Source organism: Bos mutus, chromosome 10 (genome assembly GCF_027580195.1).
Source record: "Bos mutus isolate GX-2022 chromosome 10, NWIPB_WYAK_1.1, whole genome shotgun sequence".
Classification (NCBI taxonomy): Eukaryota; Metazoa; Chordata; class Mammalia; order Artiodactyla; family Bovidae; genus Bos; species Bos mutus.
The window spans coordinates 41,498,367-41,517,981 of NC_091626.1; the positions used below are offsets into that span (position 1 = coordinate 41,498,367).

The 19,615-nt window shown below is 46.6% G+C and overlaps 1 protein-coding gene across 5 annotated transcripts in view; it reads right to left on the reverse strand.

The window, feature by feature from the left end:
• Positions 1–19,615, reverse strand: part of SAMD4A (sterile alpha motif domain containing 4A) — a 226,840-nt gene that overhangs the window by 35,503 nt on the left and 171,722 nt on the right. For all 5 annotated transcript variants that reach the window (XM_070377809.1, XM_070377807.1, XM_070377808.1 and 2 more), the window contains 2 exons: positions 8,685–8,794; positions 6,422–6,508 (listed from right to left, as the gene is read on the reverse strand). In XM_070377809.1, the coding sequence (XP_070233910.1) occupies positions 6,422–6,508; positions 8,685–8,794 (197 nt within the window). The remainder of the gene's footprint in view (positions 1–6,421; positions 6,509–8,684; positions 8,795–19,615) is intronic.

A 19,615-nucleotide genomic window follows, 5' to 3' on the forward strand; every position in this document is an offset into this window, starting at 1 on the left:
CAAACCTCTCCCTAGGACCCAGGAAGGACCTTGACAATCAGGGCCCTGATTACTAATGAAGTATTTAATCTTCTGAGAGCCCAGAATAGCAAGAACATAATTTTAAAAGCCTGAAGCATGAGTACCAGCCCGTTCCTGGGATCCTCTCTTATCAAGAAAAATTGCTCAATGATGTCAAGCAACACAAGCTGATGGGACACGATCATTTCTGCACCCAGATCTCCCATCAATCAGTTAGAAAGAGGAAATCTGAGGACGCAGGCCTGTTTCAATTCTGGGCACCAAAACACCGACAGCCCGCCCGGTTGCTGGCGGGAACTTGCTTTGTGTGGGGGGGTTGGAAGCAGAGCCTGAATTGTGCCTCGGCCTAGTTGGCACCCCAGGATTCCAAGGGAACTGAAATGCTAAGTAGCCACCAGAATTGTCTCAAACCTGGCCAGGGCCACTCTCCAGTCTATTTTAGGGGAGAGAATCCATTTTCCTTTTAAAGAAGTGGACTTTGCAGAGCCTACACCCTTCCTTCTCAACCTGGCAGAAAGGGGCATGGTAAGACCTGCCTGCAGCCTGTGCCCACAAGCTCAATGCCTGAGTCAGGATGCTCCTGGTCAGTCCCAGTTTTCCTGATGCTGGGCTGGACCGGCCCTTTGCAAAGTCTGATGCTGTCACATGACTGGTCCCTTGACTTCTGACATGGTTTCAGGGCAGGACCCATAGAGGCAAGCTAGCTAACCCAGGCCAAGAGAGCCCCTGCTGCCTTTTCTGATCAAACTACATGCCAACCAGACGAGCCCTGCCTCTAGGTTCTCCAGTTCCTGCCAGCACCTGGGGGTGGGGGGTTCTGACCTCCTTGTCCACCCTGACTGAGGAGGGGAAGGGAAATGAGACGGAGCGGGTGAGGCTGCCCCTTGGGAGGGGGCTGGGCAGACAGAGCTGGCAGGCTCCTCTGGGTGATCACATGCACCCCTGTTGTGCCAGCCCATGTGGCAGTACCACTGAGAAGAGCAAATGTGTGCCTGTGACTCAACTGCTACCAACCTTGCCTGCTCTTGACACGTGGTGTGAAGGCTTCTGCAGTTACTCAGTGATGGGGGCGGAGATGTGGGTTCTGCTAAGAGCTGAACTCCTTCAAACCGGGCATGTATACTTGTTCCAAGTTCAAATCTTATGTGACGCTACTGGGGACACCCACACCCAAAAGGAAACCCATAAATATAGTGAATAATGTCGGATACTTTCTGAGAATATCACAATCAGGAATCATGCTTAGCTTGGTCTTTTGCTTTGACCTAAAGCCACTGTCTCAGAGACAACCCCTGGCTTATGACCAGTAGGCAGTAGCTCTGCTGATGCCAGCCTCCGGGAGGCACACTATGACCATCAGGTTGCATTTCTGACTCTTTAGAGTGAATTCGGGCCCAGGCAGAAAAGGAATCTAGCTCAATCCAGTGCCCTCGACTGGCTGAGGGACCCAACTTCCATGCTGACAAAGACAGGGGATCAACCCAAGTCTCTATGGATCCTTTGTATCATAAATATAACTCTGCGTTAGGAACTCAGAGAGGCAAACATGAGCACAAAGCAGCACAGCTGCCCTTTAACTACTGTGCGGAACAGAGGTGAGAGCAGAGTAGTAAGGCTGGACCCTCCTACACTGCAGTCGGTCAGGCAGATGCAGCTTGGGGCCGACAAGGAGGAAGGTGCTCCATCCTGACTGTCCCAGGCTTCCTGGCCTGGCTTTCTTAGGTCTTGGAGGAGGACTGGTTCAGAGCCTCTCTCGGGGCTTGTAACAGCCACAGGGTGCAAATCATCTGGAAAATGGCAGGTGGTGGCATCCCCAGCACTTATGCAGCATCCCACTGCCCCATCCTTCTCTCTGTGTGAGACGGACTGGACCCTTCACCCAGCAGACAGCACTCCTGCGTCTACTTAACTCCATCCTCTCTATGGGCTGGGCGCTGTCAGACACTGGGGGTCTAAAAAGGACGACAGAATCCTCACCCTAAGATGCTTATGGCTCCCGGGATGGACCCATACATTGTGAGGATGCTGCTAGGATGGGGGCGGCGGGGGTGGCGGGAACACAGAGGTGAGTATGTGTCTCCTTTCTCCAAGCCAGGTTCCCAAGCTCAGAGAACGGTCAGTTTCACAGTTTGGGAGTCAACTGAAAAAAGACAGTAAATAAAAGCACATGGGTGTGAGAGCTGGAGTATAAAGAAAGCTGAGTGCTGAAGAACTGATGCTTTTGAACTGTGGTGTTGGAGAAGACTCTTGAGAATCCCTTGGACAGCAAGGAGATTAAACCACTCCATCCTAAAGGAAATCAGTCCTGAATATTCATTGGAAGGACTGATGCTGAAGCTGAAGCTCCAATACTTTGGACACCTGATGCAAAGAGCTGACTCATTTGAAAAGACCCCGATGCTGGGAAAGATTGAAGGCGAGAGGAAAAGGGGACAACAGAGGATGAGATGGTTGGATGGCATCACCAACTCAATGGACATGAGTTTGAGTAAACTCCGGGAGTTGGTGATGGACAGGGAGGCCTGGCATGCTAGGGTCCATGGGGTCGCAAATAGTCGGACACGACTGAGTGGCTGAACTGAACTGAACTGAAACGCACATGGAAACATTTTCACTATTAAAGATAAATGCTGGAAAATCTGCCCCAGTGACCCTTCTAATCTTACCTTTCCCACCAAACATCTTGAGAAGTCTGCACTGCCTCACCCCAAGGCCTCAGTACCATTCATACACTCCAGTTCTTGGGTTCCTGCTTCCCCTCCCATCTCCCTGAAACCCTTTTGCATCAGGGCTATCAGGGAACTGCTGGTGGCCAGTTCCGGGGAGCAGTGTTCAGTCCTCATCAGGTGTGACACATCCATGGCTCCTGATGGGACAGTCCCTCTTTAACCCTCCCACCCTCTGGGGCCTGTCACTGGTCCCTCCATGTCCTCTGGTGCTCCCCATCTAGGGTCCATCCTCAGCTCTTATCACTCATCACACAATTCTGGCCATTTACACATAAACGACCCACAACGGAGTCTTTCAAACCCTTGTGGGCTCTAGACTTGTTCTCTGGGCCACTGACTTGCTACTTTCAGCGGGGTGTCCCAAGGTATTACAGACGCCACCCATCAAGCTCAACCCCATTTCTTTCACATTAGTGAATTGAAGTGAAGTCGCTCAGTTGTGTCCAACTCTTTGAGACCCTATGGACTGTGGCCTACCAGGCTCCTCTGTCTATGGGATTTTCCAGGCAAGAGTGCTGGAGTGGGTTGTCATTTCCTTCTCCAGGGGACCTTCCCGACCCAGGGATTGAACCCGGGTCTCCCACATTGTACGCAGACGATTTACCGTCTGAGCCACGAGGGAAGTCCTTTCACAGTAGTAACTCCTCCTTTATTTTTGGTTCCCAAATGGTATGACACCCACGCCTGCACTTCCTGCCAATGCCCAGACTCCTGCTAAGTGACTCTCTTATTCTTCTCCTTGGTCGTGGCCCCCACCCTGGCTCAGGGCCCGTTCTCCACCAACACCAGCACCGATGCCCGTCTGCTCTCTGTCCTCACCGCAGTGGAGTCCTCTGTTTCATCCCAGGAAGACACCCCCACCGGCCTCAGGGATGGTGCTGATCACGCTGGGCTGTGACAGCATCACCACACGTCTATCTGTGGCACCTCGTGTCCCCAGCTCTCCGGGGGTGGGGACTTCGAATTCCTCACGGTTTGCCTCCAGTGAGGATGGGGGAGATCGAGTCCAAGGCAGCTGCTTAGTAAGTGTTCAGTAACTGAGTGGAGGTGCTCTAGACATAGAGCTTATCTGCAGCAGCTGCTGATTATGAACTAGCCACGGGCGGGGCCCCAGCCATCTCCTTAGAAATCTCAGGGTTCTGTGTGACATAAGAATGCCACTGGAAGCAAGAACATGACGACAGCGGTTCCAACAGCATAGTCAGTTGAGGATGTCTGGGAATGCCAGAGAAATGGCTAATGGGAGCCTGTTGCTGGTGGCCTATGTGGGAACAGGTTACTGACAGCCCTCTCCCTGAAAAGCAGAAGAGATGCGGATTCCAGAGAAGTGGGAACAACAGAGCTGAGGCTGAGTCCTCAGTGGACACTGAGGTTCACTCCCACCCCCAGGCCGTCAGCTCCTAACGGGACAAGCTTGCAGGTGTCTAAACTCAGGTGGTTCTCAGGCAAGCCTGAAATGGTGGTCCACCACCTTCCTCCTCAAAGAAGTCACACCAAATAAACTCATCATGCTTTCCTCTTGGCCAGTAGTTTCTTTCAGATTCTGTGCTACATTTGTCATCTTTTTTAACATGCCCAATCCAGTGGTCCAGGGAGAAAGCCTTCTTTTTTTTTTGTGGAGTCAATATTATTCTAGGTGTGAAATATAGGACATAGTGTCACCGAATTATCAAAGGCTAGACAGAAAGTCAGTGGCGTATGAGGGTCACCCAAACCACCTTGCTGCCCTTGTTTCCACGTGCTGGTTCGGCCCAGCACTACCAGAGGTGGAGCCGACAGCAGCCGTCTCTGTCTCCCAGGTGGGTGCATGACCCTCAGTGACAGAGGATGTGAATGAGTTCTTGAAGGAAGCTCCAGAAATAAGAGCAGAAAACACCACTCTCTAACCATAATCTTAGCAATCGAATCCTTCTGCAAAATCCTTCTGCAAAAATCCTTCTACAAAATCCTTCTGTGCTTTTTAACAGATGAGAAAATTGGCCTATTGAATACTTCCCAAAAGAGAAGTTATATAGAAATGGCAATAAACACTCTGTTAGATGAATGCCTTGGTAAAGGAGTTGGTGTAAAATTAAGAACAACAGTAACTTCAGGTTCAGTTGGGCAGGTCACTTGTCATTTGTGACTCACTATAATTAAGAACAGGTCTTTCATCATGGGAGTACCCGTAAGTAGCCTCTGTCTATCCATCCAGAGGTTTTAAAAGCCATCTTCCTTATAAAGTTACAGATGCATATTCTATAACTATATATTACTTTGTATTTTATATGATATTCATTGGGCTTCCCTGGTGGCCCAGACAGTACAGAATCTGCCTGCAATGCAGGAGATCCGGGATCAATCCCAGGGTTGGGAAGATCCCCTGAAGAAGAGAATAGCAACCCACTGCAGTATTTTTGCCTGGAGAATCCCATGGACAGAGGAGCCTGATGGGCTACAGTCCATGGAGTCTCAAAGAGTTGGATATGACTGAGCGACTAATGATTCATTAATATTCATTAAGCATAATTTTATATGTTGTATGTAAACATATACACACACAGATCTTTGTGAATAAGTTAAAAAATTTCCACTACACTGCGATGTTTCTGTGCTCCAAAATTTGCTTTAGCCTCACCTGCCTTAGTTCTTTGATTCCTTTCAAAGGCACCCTGGGATTTCTAGAAGGGGTTACAACTCAAGCTCTGCAAGCAGCAAATACCTTCCCACTCACCACTCCCAACAGCAACGCACAAGGATCTCCCCACTGGGGCTGTGGCAGCACCAGCTTACAAGGTCTGTTCTTTTTTGGATCTTAAAAAAAAATAAGTCGCTCAGTTGTGTCCAACTCTCTGTGACCCCGTGGACTGTAGCCTGCTAGGCTCCTCTGTCCATGGAATTCTTCAGACAAGAATACTGCAGTGGGTAGCTTTTGGACCTCAGATGAAGTCATAGAGCCACCATGTCCTAAAAATGACATTCACACTAGGTTGACACCCAGATACAAAGGCAAGAAGAAAACATACTTGGGCAGCAAACAAAAAGAGCAGATGAACAGCAGATGAATTGCTTTTAACGATGGAATAAACGCTTTTTCAGCATTTTGCATTTTTGAGACAGCTCCTTTCAGAGTCACAGGGACCCATTCTGGTAAGTTAATGTCCGAAATTATTCTCCGGAGAGTCTAGTACGTCCATCCACCAAAAGACTGCGATCTCTCCGTGGAAGCCGGGGGTTAACCTGTGGGTGTCTGCCGTGCTGTGGGCAGCTTTTCTCAAAGTCAGATCCTTCCCTGGGTGGACAGCGGGACTGAGGCTCATCTGTTTGTTTCCTATACTCATGTGTCAAAATTTCAGCCTCTGATTGTGGGCTGAACACCTCCTTAATCACTACAAATGTATAAAAGGCAGAAATGAATGTATGTAAAACATTTCCTGAGAGCTACGGGAGGGCCAGTCTCCAGGGGCCTGGACCCAAGGCTTAGGTACACTTAAGCGGTCAGGTTCCGTAGAAGCGTGTATAACCAGGAGATGAACTTCAAAACCATTTCATTTTTTCTGACTGTGGTAAGGAAACAACCTGTTGCTCTCTGTAAGGCCTGCTGACGACACTTTCAACTGAGAATATAATTTCCCTTGACCCATTTTCCTACCATGAAGGTAGAAATGGCCCATCACCTGGTGATAACTTACCCTTTCCAAAGACTTCAGGAGATTTTGTCTCTCTTTGAGCTTCTGAATACTGATGACAATTTTGTGTCTTGCACCTTTGGTAACATTCTGTAATGAAGTAAAAGTTAGATTTAAAAACATATTTTTAGGCATCAGCTTAGAGATTCTTGGAAGCTATATAGTACATTACTGTCTTCTTGGTTCCCGTGTGTGTACAGGTTAGTAAATAGACATTCGTCTCTCTCTTCAACATCCACTGTCATCAACCTCTTACTAAATGTTGTAACTCCTCAATATCCATTATTGTCAAGCTCTTCTTACTAAATATTTGAACTCCAGCTGACCACACACGTGCTTGTGTCTTTTCCCTGTGACCTTTAGGAGAGCAAGAAACAGCCAATCATCCCACCCAGCATGAAATTTCTTCATAGTCTTCAAACATCATTTTTAAGTCACACACTCTTTCCTTGTGTCCAGGTTTTATCGTTTCAGTCCCTTCCAGTTTCCCTGAAGGTTCCAATCCCATACAGAGATATGCGTTGCTTTCTCAAAGCTTTTCTATGTTTACGCATCTCGAGGAGATATGAAATCCAGTTCAATTCTCATCTGGTGTCAGACAATACAGGCTGGTTTTTATCAGTCTGTAGGCCCTCCTAAGTCTCCACAAGGAAAATCAGAATAGAGAACTTAAATCTGTAATAATGCAGTCCTCACTTCAGGTAGAAGATTGGGATTCACAGTTAGGATTATGGATTGTATCTTAATAAACTGTGTAGTGGCGAAGAGCCCTAGGATTCAGTTAAACATATGTTGACTAGAAAGACTGAAGATTTCCAAATAGAAGGTTCTTTCTCAAATCAGATCTGTAATATAAACTTCTGATGATTTTCTGCAAAGATTCATAAAATTTCCCTTAAAGGTGGAAAAGATGAAAACACCAGAGGTGTTGCCTTTACTGAGGAAAATTAAGACTCTAGTGATATCTAAATCCATCTTTAAGATGAAACACTGGGAGCATATTTAGCCTTGACTTTCAGTTCACGTGAATTTTTACTCTGAAAAGTTTGTGCTGGCCTCGGGCTTTGCCCTCTATGTCAATTATTTCTTGTTTTTTCCTCAAGTTGACCAAGTGATGACTGAAAAAATTTTTTTTTCAACTTTGACCCAAACACAAGAATGCTCTTAGAAGCAGTTCTCATCAATCCTGAGGATCTCAAGGAGCGATCGAGATAAAAAGCAGTGGGAGAAGCCTTAGGAAGTTGAAATTAGGGCTTTTCATTCTCTGAGAATGTGCAGTGACTTTGGGCTTTGTCTTACATCTCAATACTGGTATTCAGCCAGGCCTGCAAAGGTTAACTGCGGGTACTGAATATGCAATGGGAATTCAGGATCTGCTGGGAGGCCTACGTCCAGACCAGCCATGCCCCAACTGGTACAATCTCCTCTTCCTGCAGGGGAAATACTATTAGCCCGTTCAGACCATTAATTCTCTCAAATCACCGCTCAAAGGAAACTGAGGTCAAGTTGAAAATGCAAATAGCATTTTAAACAAGGGAAACAAAGACATTGGTCAGATCTATTTGCTCAAGCACAGCAGGGTAGGAAACATGCTTAGTTTCAGGGGTTCTGTTGACTGGCCTGGCCTTCTGCATCCACAGAAGGAAGGAGGAACTTGCCCTTTTATGGCACACAGCAGGGGACTGCCATCTGAGACCTGGGGTAATGTTATTCAGTGTGGTTACAAAATATTTTGTACAACTTTCTCCGTTCGAATTAAGATCAGTCTGAATGTGTTTTTGAGCAACTTCTGGGGAAGCTCTGACTCAGGACCTGGTGCTTCTGCTTCCTAACTACTGGAAGTTAGCTGATTTGTGACTAAGATTGAAAAATTCACAACCAATCTGTCATCCTCCAACCCAGCACTGGCCAAGCAGACAGAGTGGGTGGGCAATGAAAACAAAAGCAGGGACACAGACTCTTGGAGGTCTTGGTCAATGCTGTTTCTTCTGATTCCTCCCTGGCACCCTAGGAGTGTACATCTAGGTTATTTTTTTTTTTCATAACACTCTTACTCAGCCTCACTTGTCCTGTGGTTACCCATTTGTCTTCCATCTTGTACTGGACCCTGAAGGCAAGAACCCAGCCTTACCATGTGATGCTGGCTCTCACCTGGCAGTTCCTAGAACAAGGCAAGCTACTAGGTGGGTACAGGTATGGGGCCAGACAAGGTTTGCCTTAGACTTGAATGCAAGGTTCCACCTGGGGCACCTTCCCGTGTACGTACCTGAGCCTCCAGCTGGCACTCAGTGAGGGCCATCATCTCCTCGTAGGTCATCTGGGAGAAGAGTGCGGCATATTTGTGCAGGCGGAGGCTTTTTAACCAGGCTGGAACATCTGTGATGCACGATGTGCAGGACATGGGGAGAGAAATTGAGAGGGAAAGAGAGGAGATGACCAGAGATGTGGGAAGAGAGAAAAGGAAAGAAGATGGTGGTCAGAGAAAAGGAAAGGGAAAAAAAAAATCATCTGTACGTTACTCATTGTTTCATTTTGGCAGCAAATTACCAACTTAGAAGGCTTGGTCTAGTTCTGATATTCCCACTGTTGGGCTCTCTTACTTTGTTTTATACCCGGGGGCCCCTGGGCTTCAGAGCACACAGAAATTCTTTAAAATTACATTCCAATTCGTGAGTATATAGGTGGTTTTCTGGGAGGAGGGTCATCCACAGCTTCTATAGGATTCTCAAAGGGGTTCATAACCCCCCAGATGGCAAGGATTCACTGCTTTAGTCAGACTACTTCATTGTTGGTTTAGAAAGAACTGACTTAGAATGTTAAACTACATACGATGATCTTTATCCTCGAGATAATTTCTTTCTAGGTTTAATGCAGATCCCCATATGCTGTTTCCACTGCTTTCACAGTGATAGGGAAAATAAAACAAGCAAACCAGGCAGGGGTGACCATGGGTGGAGCCACTGTCATTAGCCTGATCATTCTTCTGCCTTCCTAGACCCTAGTGGGAATCAGGGCATCCAGGACTCTAAACTACCACACTGTGTGTGTTGGGGAGGGGGTAGCTTTGCTGACCATTTCTTCAAGCTAAGGCATATGTCTGAAATTGTCCTTGACCTTCTCCTTGAATGTCAACCCAGTATCAGGACTTGAAGGTCCAAAGATTGCCTAGACTATGGAATAATGGAAATTCCAAAGCACATCTGAAATAAGTCTCATGTTTGGGATTCTACAATTAGGAAAATTAAATAATAACTGTATTGAAAATCCACAGGAGAATTATTACCTTTCTAAGTACAACCAAAACAAAGCACTTGCTCATATTTTTTTAAGCCAGGGTTTTTCAGCAATAGGATCTTTGAGAAGTCTCTAGAATCATCTTCCCCCATCCCTGACTTATTCTACAGATGACAAAATTAAGTCATTACATCTAGATCACAGGGCAAGTATGTGGTGAAATGGGGACTAGAGCCAGGTTGCCAGATTCCCAGGTTTTTCCTATACTGTATCATCTTTTGTAGAATGAGGACCAATAACCCATCAATGGGAAGGCTGAATAAACAGTAACTTAAAGTCCTCTGAAATGCTGAAGCACTGGGGAATTCAAGCTTTCTGTGAATTATTACCCATTACTAACCATGTTGATTGCAAGATACTGTCTATTGCTAAGTGCTTTATTCTGAGGCACTGACAGAGACCATAAACACTACAAAATTAGTAGGAACCTTCTAATTTTTTAATGTTTAAAGTAGTCAACTGGGATTAATTGAAGAGGCCTGGCCTACTCTGAAATCAGACCCTGCCTCCTGGGTGAACTGAATCTAGAATATTACCACCTGAAACTCAAAAGATAAAGTGGGAGAAAGTGGGTGGCCTGGTGAGGTTACTTTTTGATTTGCAGTAATACAAAGGCCAAAGAAGAGGAATTTCTGGAAAAACAGAATTGGATATCCAATGGCATTTTAAGAAAAGTCTCAGTTCAGGCAAAAAAAATCACTGATTCTGTGCTTCGAGGCCCTTCATTCTACTGTGACAAGTAGAGACTCCCACTGGGACCATCACTAACCATAAACAAACAGGGCTTCCTGAGATACATAGTACCAATCCCTGATATCCTCCTCAACTCAAACTGTGGTTGGATCAAGAGTCCAGGGCATTCGCTTCCCTCATGTGATATCCTGGACCTCTTTGACTAGACTTGATTCTCCGCCATGTTTTTGTTGTAAAACAATGCTAATACTTCCAGGGAGTGGGCAACAAATAGATTGAGCTTCAGCTTTAGGCCACCATCGTGTTACTGTTTGGTCATCGGGTTTCATGTTTGCTGTTTACATCTTTGAAAGGCCCCAAGCAGCTGTTCAGAAAACTCAGGGATCACGATTCAAAGAAGTCTGGGTAACCCAATGCCACACTTGGGTACAATCTGCCACAAAAGAGTATGGAGCAAGTTCATGGGCTACATTGTCACTGGATGCCCTACAACTTAATTATGCAAAACCCACTGATGATAAGACAAATAGAATCCCGAGCTACTAAATCATGTTGCAAACTGGTTGCTATATAAGCCAAGATGACAATATGGTGTTTTAAGAGTTGGGTACAAATCTAGGTGTGGCAAATCTCAGTCCAATCAGTGCTCATTTTTTTCTAGAAAAGTATTTTGACAACTAGAGTTTTCCTGGTTAGAGGGATGAAGAGCCTGCCTCACTCATTTAATCAAAATATAGGTCACTGGGAATCATTTTCCCAGAAAAGGTTCCTATACAACTTCAGAACATGGTGAGTTAGACCTTCCTGAAGAGTTATTCTTGGATTTGTTCCAAGGAAATACAAGCTCTTCTTGGCCATATGTCCCTTGGGCAGGCATGCTGACTTGCTTCTAGAGGGTCAGTTCCTAGCTCAGTGCTGTGTGCCCTCTCCTCCTACAGCGTGAACTGATGAACAAAGAAGAGGAAATTCCAGCTCTTAAGAACGTAGCCTACTAACCTCTGCTCCCCACCCCACCCCCCCGACTCTGGTTGGTGGTGAGGCACCTTCCTTTTCCAGGGATTAAAACAAAACTCCATTAAGAGAGAAACAAACCAGAGAACTGAGTGCCTTGACCATTTCACTCCTCTGAAGCCAGGAATTCCAACGACTTGGGAGGCTAGATTCCGTAAGATGTCGGCCAGGGACAAACTCTAAAATCTCAGGTCCTTTCCCACGGTCCAGATGCTACATGGTTGGATGCAAAGCTGAGAACTAGCTAACTTAACCCCAGACCTTCTTTTCTTATTCTGCAAAGCTGTGGCTATGGTTGGAGGACATGTACAAACAGGGGTGTTTCCTGGAGCGGTGGATACGTGATTGAAAGCATGCATGCCTCTGGGCTCCTGCCTCTGGCTGGCACACAGTCATTTAGCTTCATCTGGGCTGTTTCTGATGGCCAAGCCAATGGACAAGCCAATTCTCTTATGCAGTGTGAGAAAGATAAAGATGCTTTTACTATATGCTGACTTCCTTGCCAAGTCTGGGCATCCTGATATCTGCTCATTCAACATTTACTAAACGCCTGTTATAGGGGCCAGGCATGTCCCTGCCATCAAGGAGTTTTTAATCCAAAAAGAAAGGCAAACTTAAAAAAAAAAGTATAAAAGTTGCAAGACAAGTGCTAACTCTACTCAAAGTTCTGGGGGATGGGCACAGAATGACAGGCATTTGGGTTGGCCTTGGGGAGTGAGGGGCAGCTTCACAGTAGCATTAGTCCTGGACTCACTGGGCAGACCATAATGAGGAAGCCATCTCAGGAAGCAGGAGCAGTAGCATAAGCGAAGCTGAGATCCAAGAGAGCATTCCAGGCCAAGCAAAGGCTTAGGTGAATGCTAGAAAAGAGCTTAGACACCAGGTGGGACAAACAGGCAGGGGCCAGATGACTCGGATTTGTAACGCCAAAACTAGGAAAGTTGACCTATGCTTGGGTGATGGAGGAACTGCTGAAATCTGAGCAATAGAGGCACAATAAGATGCGTATGTGAGATCAGGGAAGGCTGTTGATGTCAAGGCAGGGCTGGAGAATGTGCGAGTGGAGGTCAGGGGATAAATCCAAGCCCTCCGAGATGGCTGGGGAGGGCAGTGGAGAAGGAAAAGATGTAAATCCACAGCCCTTGAATATCAAGGAAGAACAGGGAGTGAGGGAGAGAAAGGAGCCTAAGACAGTTCCTGAGTCAGGTTTGGTGGGAAAGTACAGGGGAGCAGCTGGTCTGGGGTGAGAGGAGAGAGACGGGGAATGCCACGCTAGGTCAGCGGAGGGTCATCCTTCGAGCCATCCAGATGGAGACGACAAGTGATCAAGGTCTCTGAAGAGGAGGCTGCGCTGGGAGCCACTTCCCTCATCAGTAGCACATGGCAGTTGCTTCAGCCACAGACATGGGTGAGATCCTCAGGGAAGAAGGGAGAGCCCAGGGGAAGCCCTGGAAGCACTGGGCCCTTAGAGGAAGGTGTGGGAAGAGAAGCCCGTGAAGGAAACTGACAAGAGAAGGGCAAAGGGAAGGAGGATTTTGGGAGAAAATGGCACCATCCATTTGCAGACCACCGTGCCACAGGGTCCACCCTTATGAAGCTCCTCCAGATGTTGCTGCCGTCCGTAGTGGTTTATCTTCTCTGGGCCATTTTTGATAATAGTACTTCACCTATCTTTCATACGCTCTCTCTACCTCTTGGTCTTCACCAATGGGATCAAGTTTCCAATTACACTGATTTCTGTTTACCTTTTAGAGTTTGTATAAATCAGCCACAGAGAGGCTTTGTGGTGCACACAACAGCTTATACAGAATCAGGGCTGCTTTGCTCAAATACCTCCTGCTGGAATACTATTCAAGTCAACAGGCTGGTGCAGTATGTATCCAACAAACAAGGAGACCCAGCAAGAGAGAAAGATGGAAGTGATACTGCAGAAGAACCCACTATGGGGAGCGATATAAAAGGCAGGGAGTAAGGCATCCCTGGAAAAGAACCATGAACCATCACACCCTCATTTTCCATAAGAAGCTTCACTGTGGTGGTCCTGGAAACCGCAATGGAAGAGCAGCTCCCATTGGCCACAGAAAGCCAGGCTAGTCGCAAACTCCCTCCTTCTCTCCAAGACCTGACTGCATCCTCGGTCTCTGAGGGACGGAAGAACCAACTTAAGAGGAAAAAGGACTAATCCTTCAGTGTTGAAGTCAGAAGGAAAACACATCTTTCAAAAATGAAGAACAGAAGTCTAGCAGCACCAGCAAGATAATTAGAGCCCGTATGTATTTTTGACTAGAGCAGAATGAATAATCCTACTCTGTTCCAGTAGTAGGAGGTTAGTCGCTTAGTCGTGCCTGACTCTCTGTGACCCCATGGACTGTAGCTAACCAGGCTCCTCTGTCCATGGAAATCTCCAAGCAAGAATACTGGAGTGGGTAGCCATCCCTTGCTCCACGGATCTTTCTGACCCAGGGATTGAACCCAGGTCTCTTGCATTGCATGCAGATTCTTCACTGTTTGGGTTACGAGGGAAGCCATATTCTGTTCCAGGCTCTGAGCAAAAGAAAGAAGCCTCCTTGGTCTCTGGTCCCTGTGAAGCTGAGAGGGGGCTACACCATCCTGGACATGTCCATGGTGGCTTCTGGCTTCCATGCTGGTGGGGAGCACGTGTGGGTCTTGGAAGGCAAAGAGATGGCTGAGTTTGGGTAGAATAACCACTTTGAAGGGTTAGGTACAAAGAGAGGGTCTCACTTTTTCGCAGTTTCCATTGGCTATGACATTCATAAGTGGTGTTCTACTCTCAGCCTGCTTTTGCATCAGTAGCAGCTGGGTTCCACCTTGAAAGCTGTGCTTGAAGTACTTCAGCAGAAGACACACATTTGGTTAAGGAATAGTGGTAGTCTCACGACTGTTAGAATTTGGGGGAATCCTGGGGATTTGCTTTTCAAAGACATCAGGGCTTCTCAGCCTATCTGAGAAGAGGCAGCACAAGTCTGAGCCCATTAGGACCTAACCACAAAGGTCGTATGCTGGCATTTGGAAATAAAGTGAAGTAAATTTACTAAATCCTGGCCTTTAAGTTAGATGAATTCAAGACAGCGTCTAGAAAGTCAGCTTTCAGAAAATAGTAACTTGTTCCCATGACAGCCGTGCTGAAAAGTGTCCCAGCCACACACGGGGCTATGTCACTCCCTCTCTGTCACTCACACCCTTATGACCCTCAGAAACTGGATTCACAACCTTTCTTACAAAGGTTCCTGACAGGTTCCTTTGTCTTACAAAAATCACACTTCTCAATATATATTTTTGTCTAATCTCATTCTAAGATAGGCAGAAGTTCAAAGTTCTACATTTCAAAAATAACTCAAAACCCCAAAGGAGCTATTTCAGAATAGGCAATATATTTCCTTTGCGATGGAGAAAAAATATTATATAAGTTTCATTGAAGAAAGATTCTTTAGAAAAGAAAAACGGAGCCTATTTTCAGAGTCACTGATCCCCTCCACTCTTAACTGCTATGTTTCTATCAAGGTTACTGGAACCAAAGCTTTCCACTTTACCTTTATCATGTCTATATACAAACAGTGTAAGTTTCAATTACCCCTATATTTTTATACTAACAAAATGCCACACCTCCTAAGTACACCAGCCAGTGTTAATTTGTAATGGTGAGGCTGAAGCTCACATCAAGAGAAGCAGACCCCACCCCCACCTCTACCCCTCTCACACACTGACAACTGCAATGACAGAATCTTGGAGCTTCTAGGGAGCCTAAATCTTTCTTTTTGGCTGCACCCAATGGCATATGGGACCTTAGTTCCCTGACCGTGGATCAAATCTGCGCCCCACTGGCCTGGAAGTGCAGAGTCTTAACCACTGGACCACCAGGGAAGTCCATTAGAAGCCTAAATCTACGGGACTTAGCCAGAAGTCCTAAATCCACCTCACTAGTCTAAATCTACTTCGCTAGCCAGAAGCCTAGTGAATCCCCCTGTGAACTACACACAGGGAGGCAGAATGCTTAAACTGTGCAGGGGAGGAGAGGAGCTGGGGCTCTTGGAGAGACTGGGCCAGGGCAGAGCATGATGCAGCGTGGCCCTGGTTGGCACGCCTCCACTGGACTCTTCCACAGGTGCCCAACTCAGCCTGCTCCACTCCATCCCCTCGGCCTGTTTCTTTTTCCTATTAACCATTTGCTATTGATGATACCATGGGCTACCCAGATGTCCCAGGCAAAAAGCTGGGCATCGTCCTCAATTCCTCCCGCTCTATCCATCCCTGTCTACGTTCAATCAGCGCCATTCAATTCAGAGCTCTCTCTAGTCTACTTATTGAAGACCCCATGAACACACTCCTTTTGTCTCCTCTGCTCGGCTTGGTCCAAATTCATTTTTCTCCTTGGTTATCGAAAAACCTCCCACCTCTCAGTTGGCCTCCAAATCCAGAATTCCCTCCCCATCCTCTACCTTGATACAATTCCCACTCTTCCTTTCAGGTCCTATTTCTAACATGTATATCTAAATAGGTCATTTCTGCTGCTACATTCCTTCAATGTCAGGATAAAAGCTCCAATCTTTTGCAAAGCCTAGCATCTGGCTTTTCCCTCTCCCAAGATTGTGTTCCCATGTGCCCTCAAGCCATCAGATGATGCACTTGGTCAAGCTGTCTCATAACCACGCTTTCAGGCATACTGTTCCCTCTGCACAGAATGCCCTTCCCTCACCTTATATATTTGGCTAATCTGTAATCCTGCTCCCAGCTGAGGCTCCAGGCCTCTCCCTCTCCAGGAACTTTCCTTGACTCCCCTCCACTTGAATCAGGGCCCTCCTTGCTGCCTGCCTCAATCCACGGCGAGCCTCCGAGACAAAATATTTTCACAGCTGTGCACATGCACTGGACCCCTCACGTTATAGCGAGCCCCTTGAGGCAGGAACCACCTCCTTCACCTCTGTCTCTCCAATAACTAGTCCAAAGCCTCTCTCAGCAAGTGCTCAAGAAAGGCAGCTGACTTGATGAGGACAAAAATGAAACCTGTTAACCAGCCTTTCTTCCTTGTCTCTTTTTCCATTGAACAGTCACATCGCTCAGCAACAGCCCTGGACTTTAAAGTCTCTAGGTGCTGGGTTTACACAAAATTTCGAAAGATATGATGCTAATAGGAGGGGCACATGTGCTTCTTCCACCAATGAAATTCTCCATTTCGTTTTCTTGGAAGGGTGTGGTTTTTTTTCCCCCTTCTTGGCCACCTGAAGGCTTTGTGTGAGGGAAGGGTAGAGAGCACATTAGATTCATGTGATACAGAGGAAGAGAAGAACATAATTGAGTATCAACCTAGAATCAAGAATCTTTCCCCTGAGATAAGTAAGTCACAATCAAGTGTTCACAAGGAATAAGGAGAACTGAATTTAGAAACCACAATCAGCGTATTCAGTCCAAACATGTATAACCAGTAGCCTCTGTGAGGCATGTTAAAGGGGAAACTTTTATATTCCCATTCAGAGTTCCACTTCTGTTCATTAATTTCTAGTTGAGTAGCTGATCCCATGGTTCCCTGAGCCTGAGATATTAGTCTGAGATCCCTACTGCCAGGGACATCCACTCTGTGCCTTGGAGCTGACTTAAATCTTCAGGAAGGCTATTCACTATAAAAGGAAAAACAAAGCAAAGCGGGCAGATGATGTTAATCCTCTGAGAGCAGGAGCTGATCTACTTGTGAGAGAACTTAGTGACAAACCCTGGCAGGGAACGCTGACACCAAGACAAAAAGAGAGATAGATGTTTCTGAAAAAATAAAAAGAGAAGGAATGCTGGGCCCTGAGCTGTATTTCCCACTCCTGACCCAAGAGGCACATTCCTAAGGGACAGTGTGTAGCCAAACCTGGCTCATCTGTCTGGATGGAAAGGAAGGCTAGGATGAACACAGCGTTTCAGCAAGGTATGCACAGCTGCTGGCAAGAAAGATGAATTCACACTAAATTAAGCTCAATTACGGGAATTTTTGTTCTTTTCCCAAGGTGTGGGGTGAGGGCTGACATGCATCCCCTAGAGATCTGGAACTCCTCCAGATTCTACTACAGATTCCATGTTGTTCTCGTAAGCTGGGCGTTTAAAGAGTAGGAAAATAGCAATCAGATGATGGCATCCTGAGATGGACCAGAATGGGGCTTTAAAAGGCCGGCACTCCTGCCAAAGGGCCCGGTCACAGAAAGGAAGAGACGAGGATCCAAGAGGAAGAGCTGGCTCTCTTTAAAGGCACTTCATTTGATTTCAGATTTCATTTCTCAGAAAAATACAAATTAATTTGGAAATTGAACCCGGCGTCTGCTCTGGGACAGGGGAATTGAATGACATACTCTTAGGGTAGGCTGTAAGGGCTGCTTCTGTGCTCTCCTGGGAGGCCATTCTGAGCAGCATCTGGTGGCAGGAGTCCCCAGGGGGGTGGCCTTTGAGGGAAGATGGCACCAGGTGTGGTGGGGAGGGGCATTCGTGGGGCACAAACACTGGTCCCAACCCTCTGGGATGATGCTGTTTTCAGGTGTGGATGTTTCTACAGCTTGACTTATCAGTGGAACCGCAAATATACTTTTTCCATACATAGAACGTTTCATCCTTTATCATGTTCCTTCAAATAGGTGTTTCTATTTAATTTGCTAAGAACTTTATCCTGTGAATCCCATGCAATTCTTTGGGACAGGGACAGTTCAATAAGTCAGCAGAAGGTGGATATACACAGAAGAGTGTCCTCTGTTTAGTCCCGTCACCAAATAGCACGTTTCTGACCACACGTCTTGGGCCTATGAAGAAAATCTTGGATATAAAGTCTTGTCTGCATCACCTTCTGATCAAAGAAGCTCTAAGGGACAATTTGCACCAGTTTTAAAGGAAGGAATCGAATAAGCTGATACGTGGGAAGTTCCTTGAACTTTGGAATATTTTGGCTCTCACTCTTAAACAGGGATAGGACATTGATTCCATCTTTCTCTCCTTCATGTGAGTAGTGACTTTCTCATCTCCAAAAGTCAGCATGCAATGGGCAAACCTTCACCTGCTCTGAGAGAATGTCTAAAGTATACAGAGAGCTTCAGAATAAAACACAAATAATGAAAGATAACAGAGAAAAGAAAGGCAAAGGAAAAAAGAAAGAAAAGATAATGAAGCTCCTGTAAGCAGACGGTGAACCCAGTGTCCTGGGGAACAAGGACTTCCCACAAGACCCTCTAAGCCCTTCAACAGGAAGGCCAGGCCTCCTTCCCATGGTTACCAGTTAGAACCTCACATCCACTGTCTTGGAAACCATTCGTCCAGACACCCCACTTGTCCAGACACCCAACTTCACTTGGAAAGAAGCAAGTCCAGAGAAACACTGGCTCCACCCTTCTTGGTCCAAGCATGGCTGAGCCATCCCTGCTCCCCATGCCCTGGGGCCCAGCAGCTGGAGCACAGAACTAAAAAATAGGTTTTGGGAGGTCTCCAAAATTATGACACATTCCCCTGAAAACTATGAAAGAGATATAAAAGAGGACACACATCCCCTCCCTGCCAAAAGGGGCCATTGCTTCTGAGGCCTGTTAAACACCTTCGAATGACCCATTTGTATCACCTGAGAGAGGAAAATATCAAGACGAGTCCCAACCACTCTGGACACTCAGGACAGCATCCATCACGGATGGCGCTGGGATGAGAGGATGCTAGGCTGAGCAGCTGGGAGGGACGGATGCTCCAGGAAAGTGGCTTCACATCAGGTTCATTTCCCCTGGTTGACAGGCTCCATATTCAGCCTCAGGCTCACTTACAACCAGCACCCGGTGAGTAGTGGGCATCTCTCTGTGCCACGCTTCTGTGGTGGGGAGGGGGCTCAGTCCCCAGCCTCCTGTGTCAACACTAATCCTTCTCAAGGGAAAGATCAGAAACAGCACAACCTCAGGATTGTGTACACCATCAATGAGGGTGCTCTCAGAGCCTCCTGTCAGCATCGCAGTCCCAGGGGCACGACTAGCTCTTGTTTCTCCATCTAAAATTGTTATTAGTGTGTCTCTGACGAGCATCTTTCCCTGAGGCCTTCCCAGCCCTTGAAAAACTTGCATCTAAAAATACAGAATGTGTGTATCCTCTTTGAACCTACCATGGATAATTTGGAAATCTCTATCTCTCGATGAGTATCTTTAGAAAAGGAGAGATTTACAGGGCAATGTAGGAACATTTATTGAT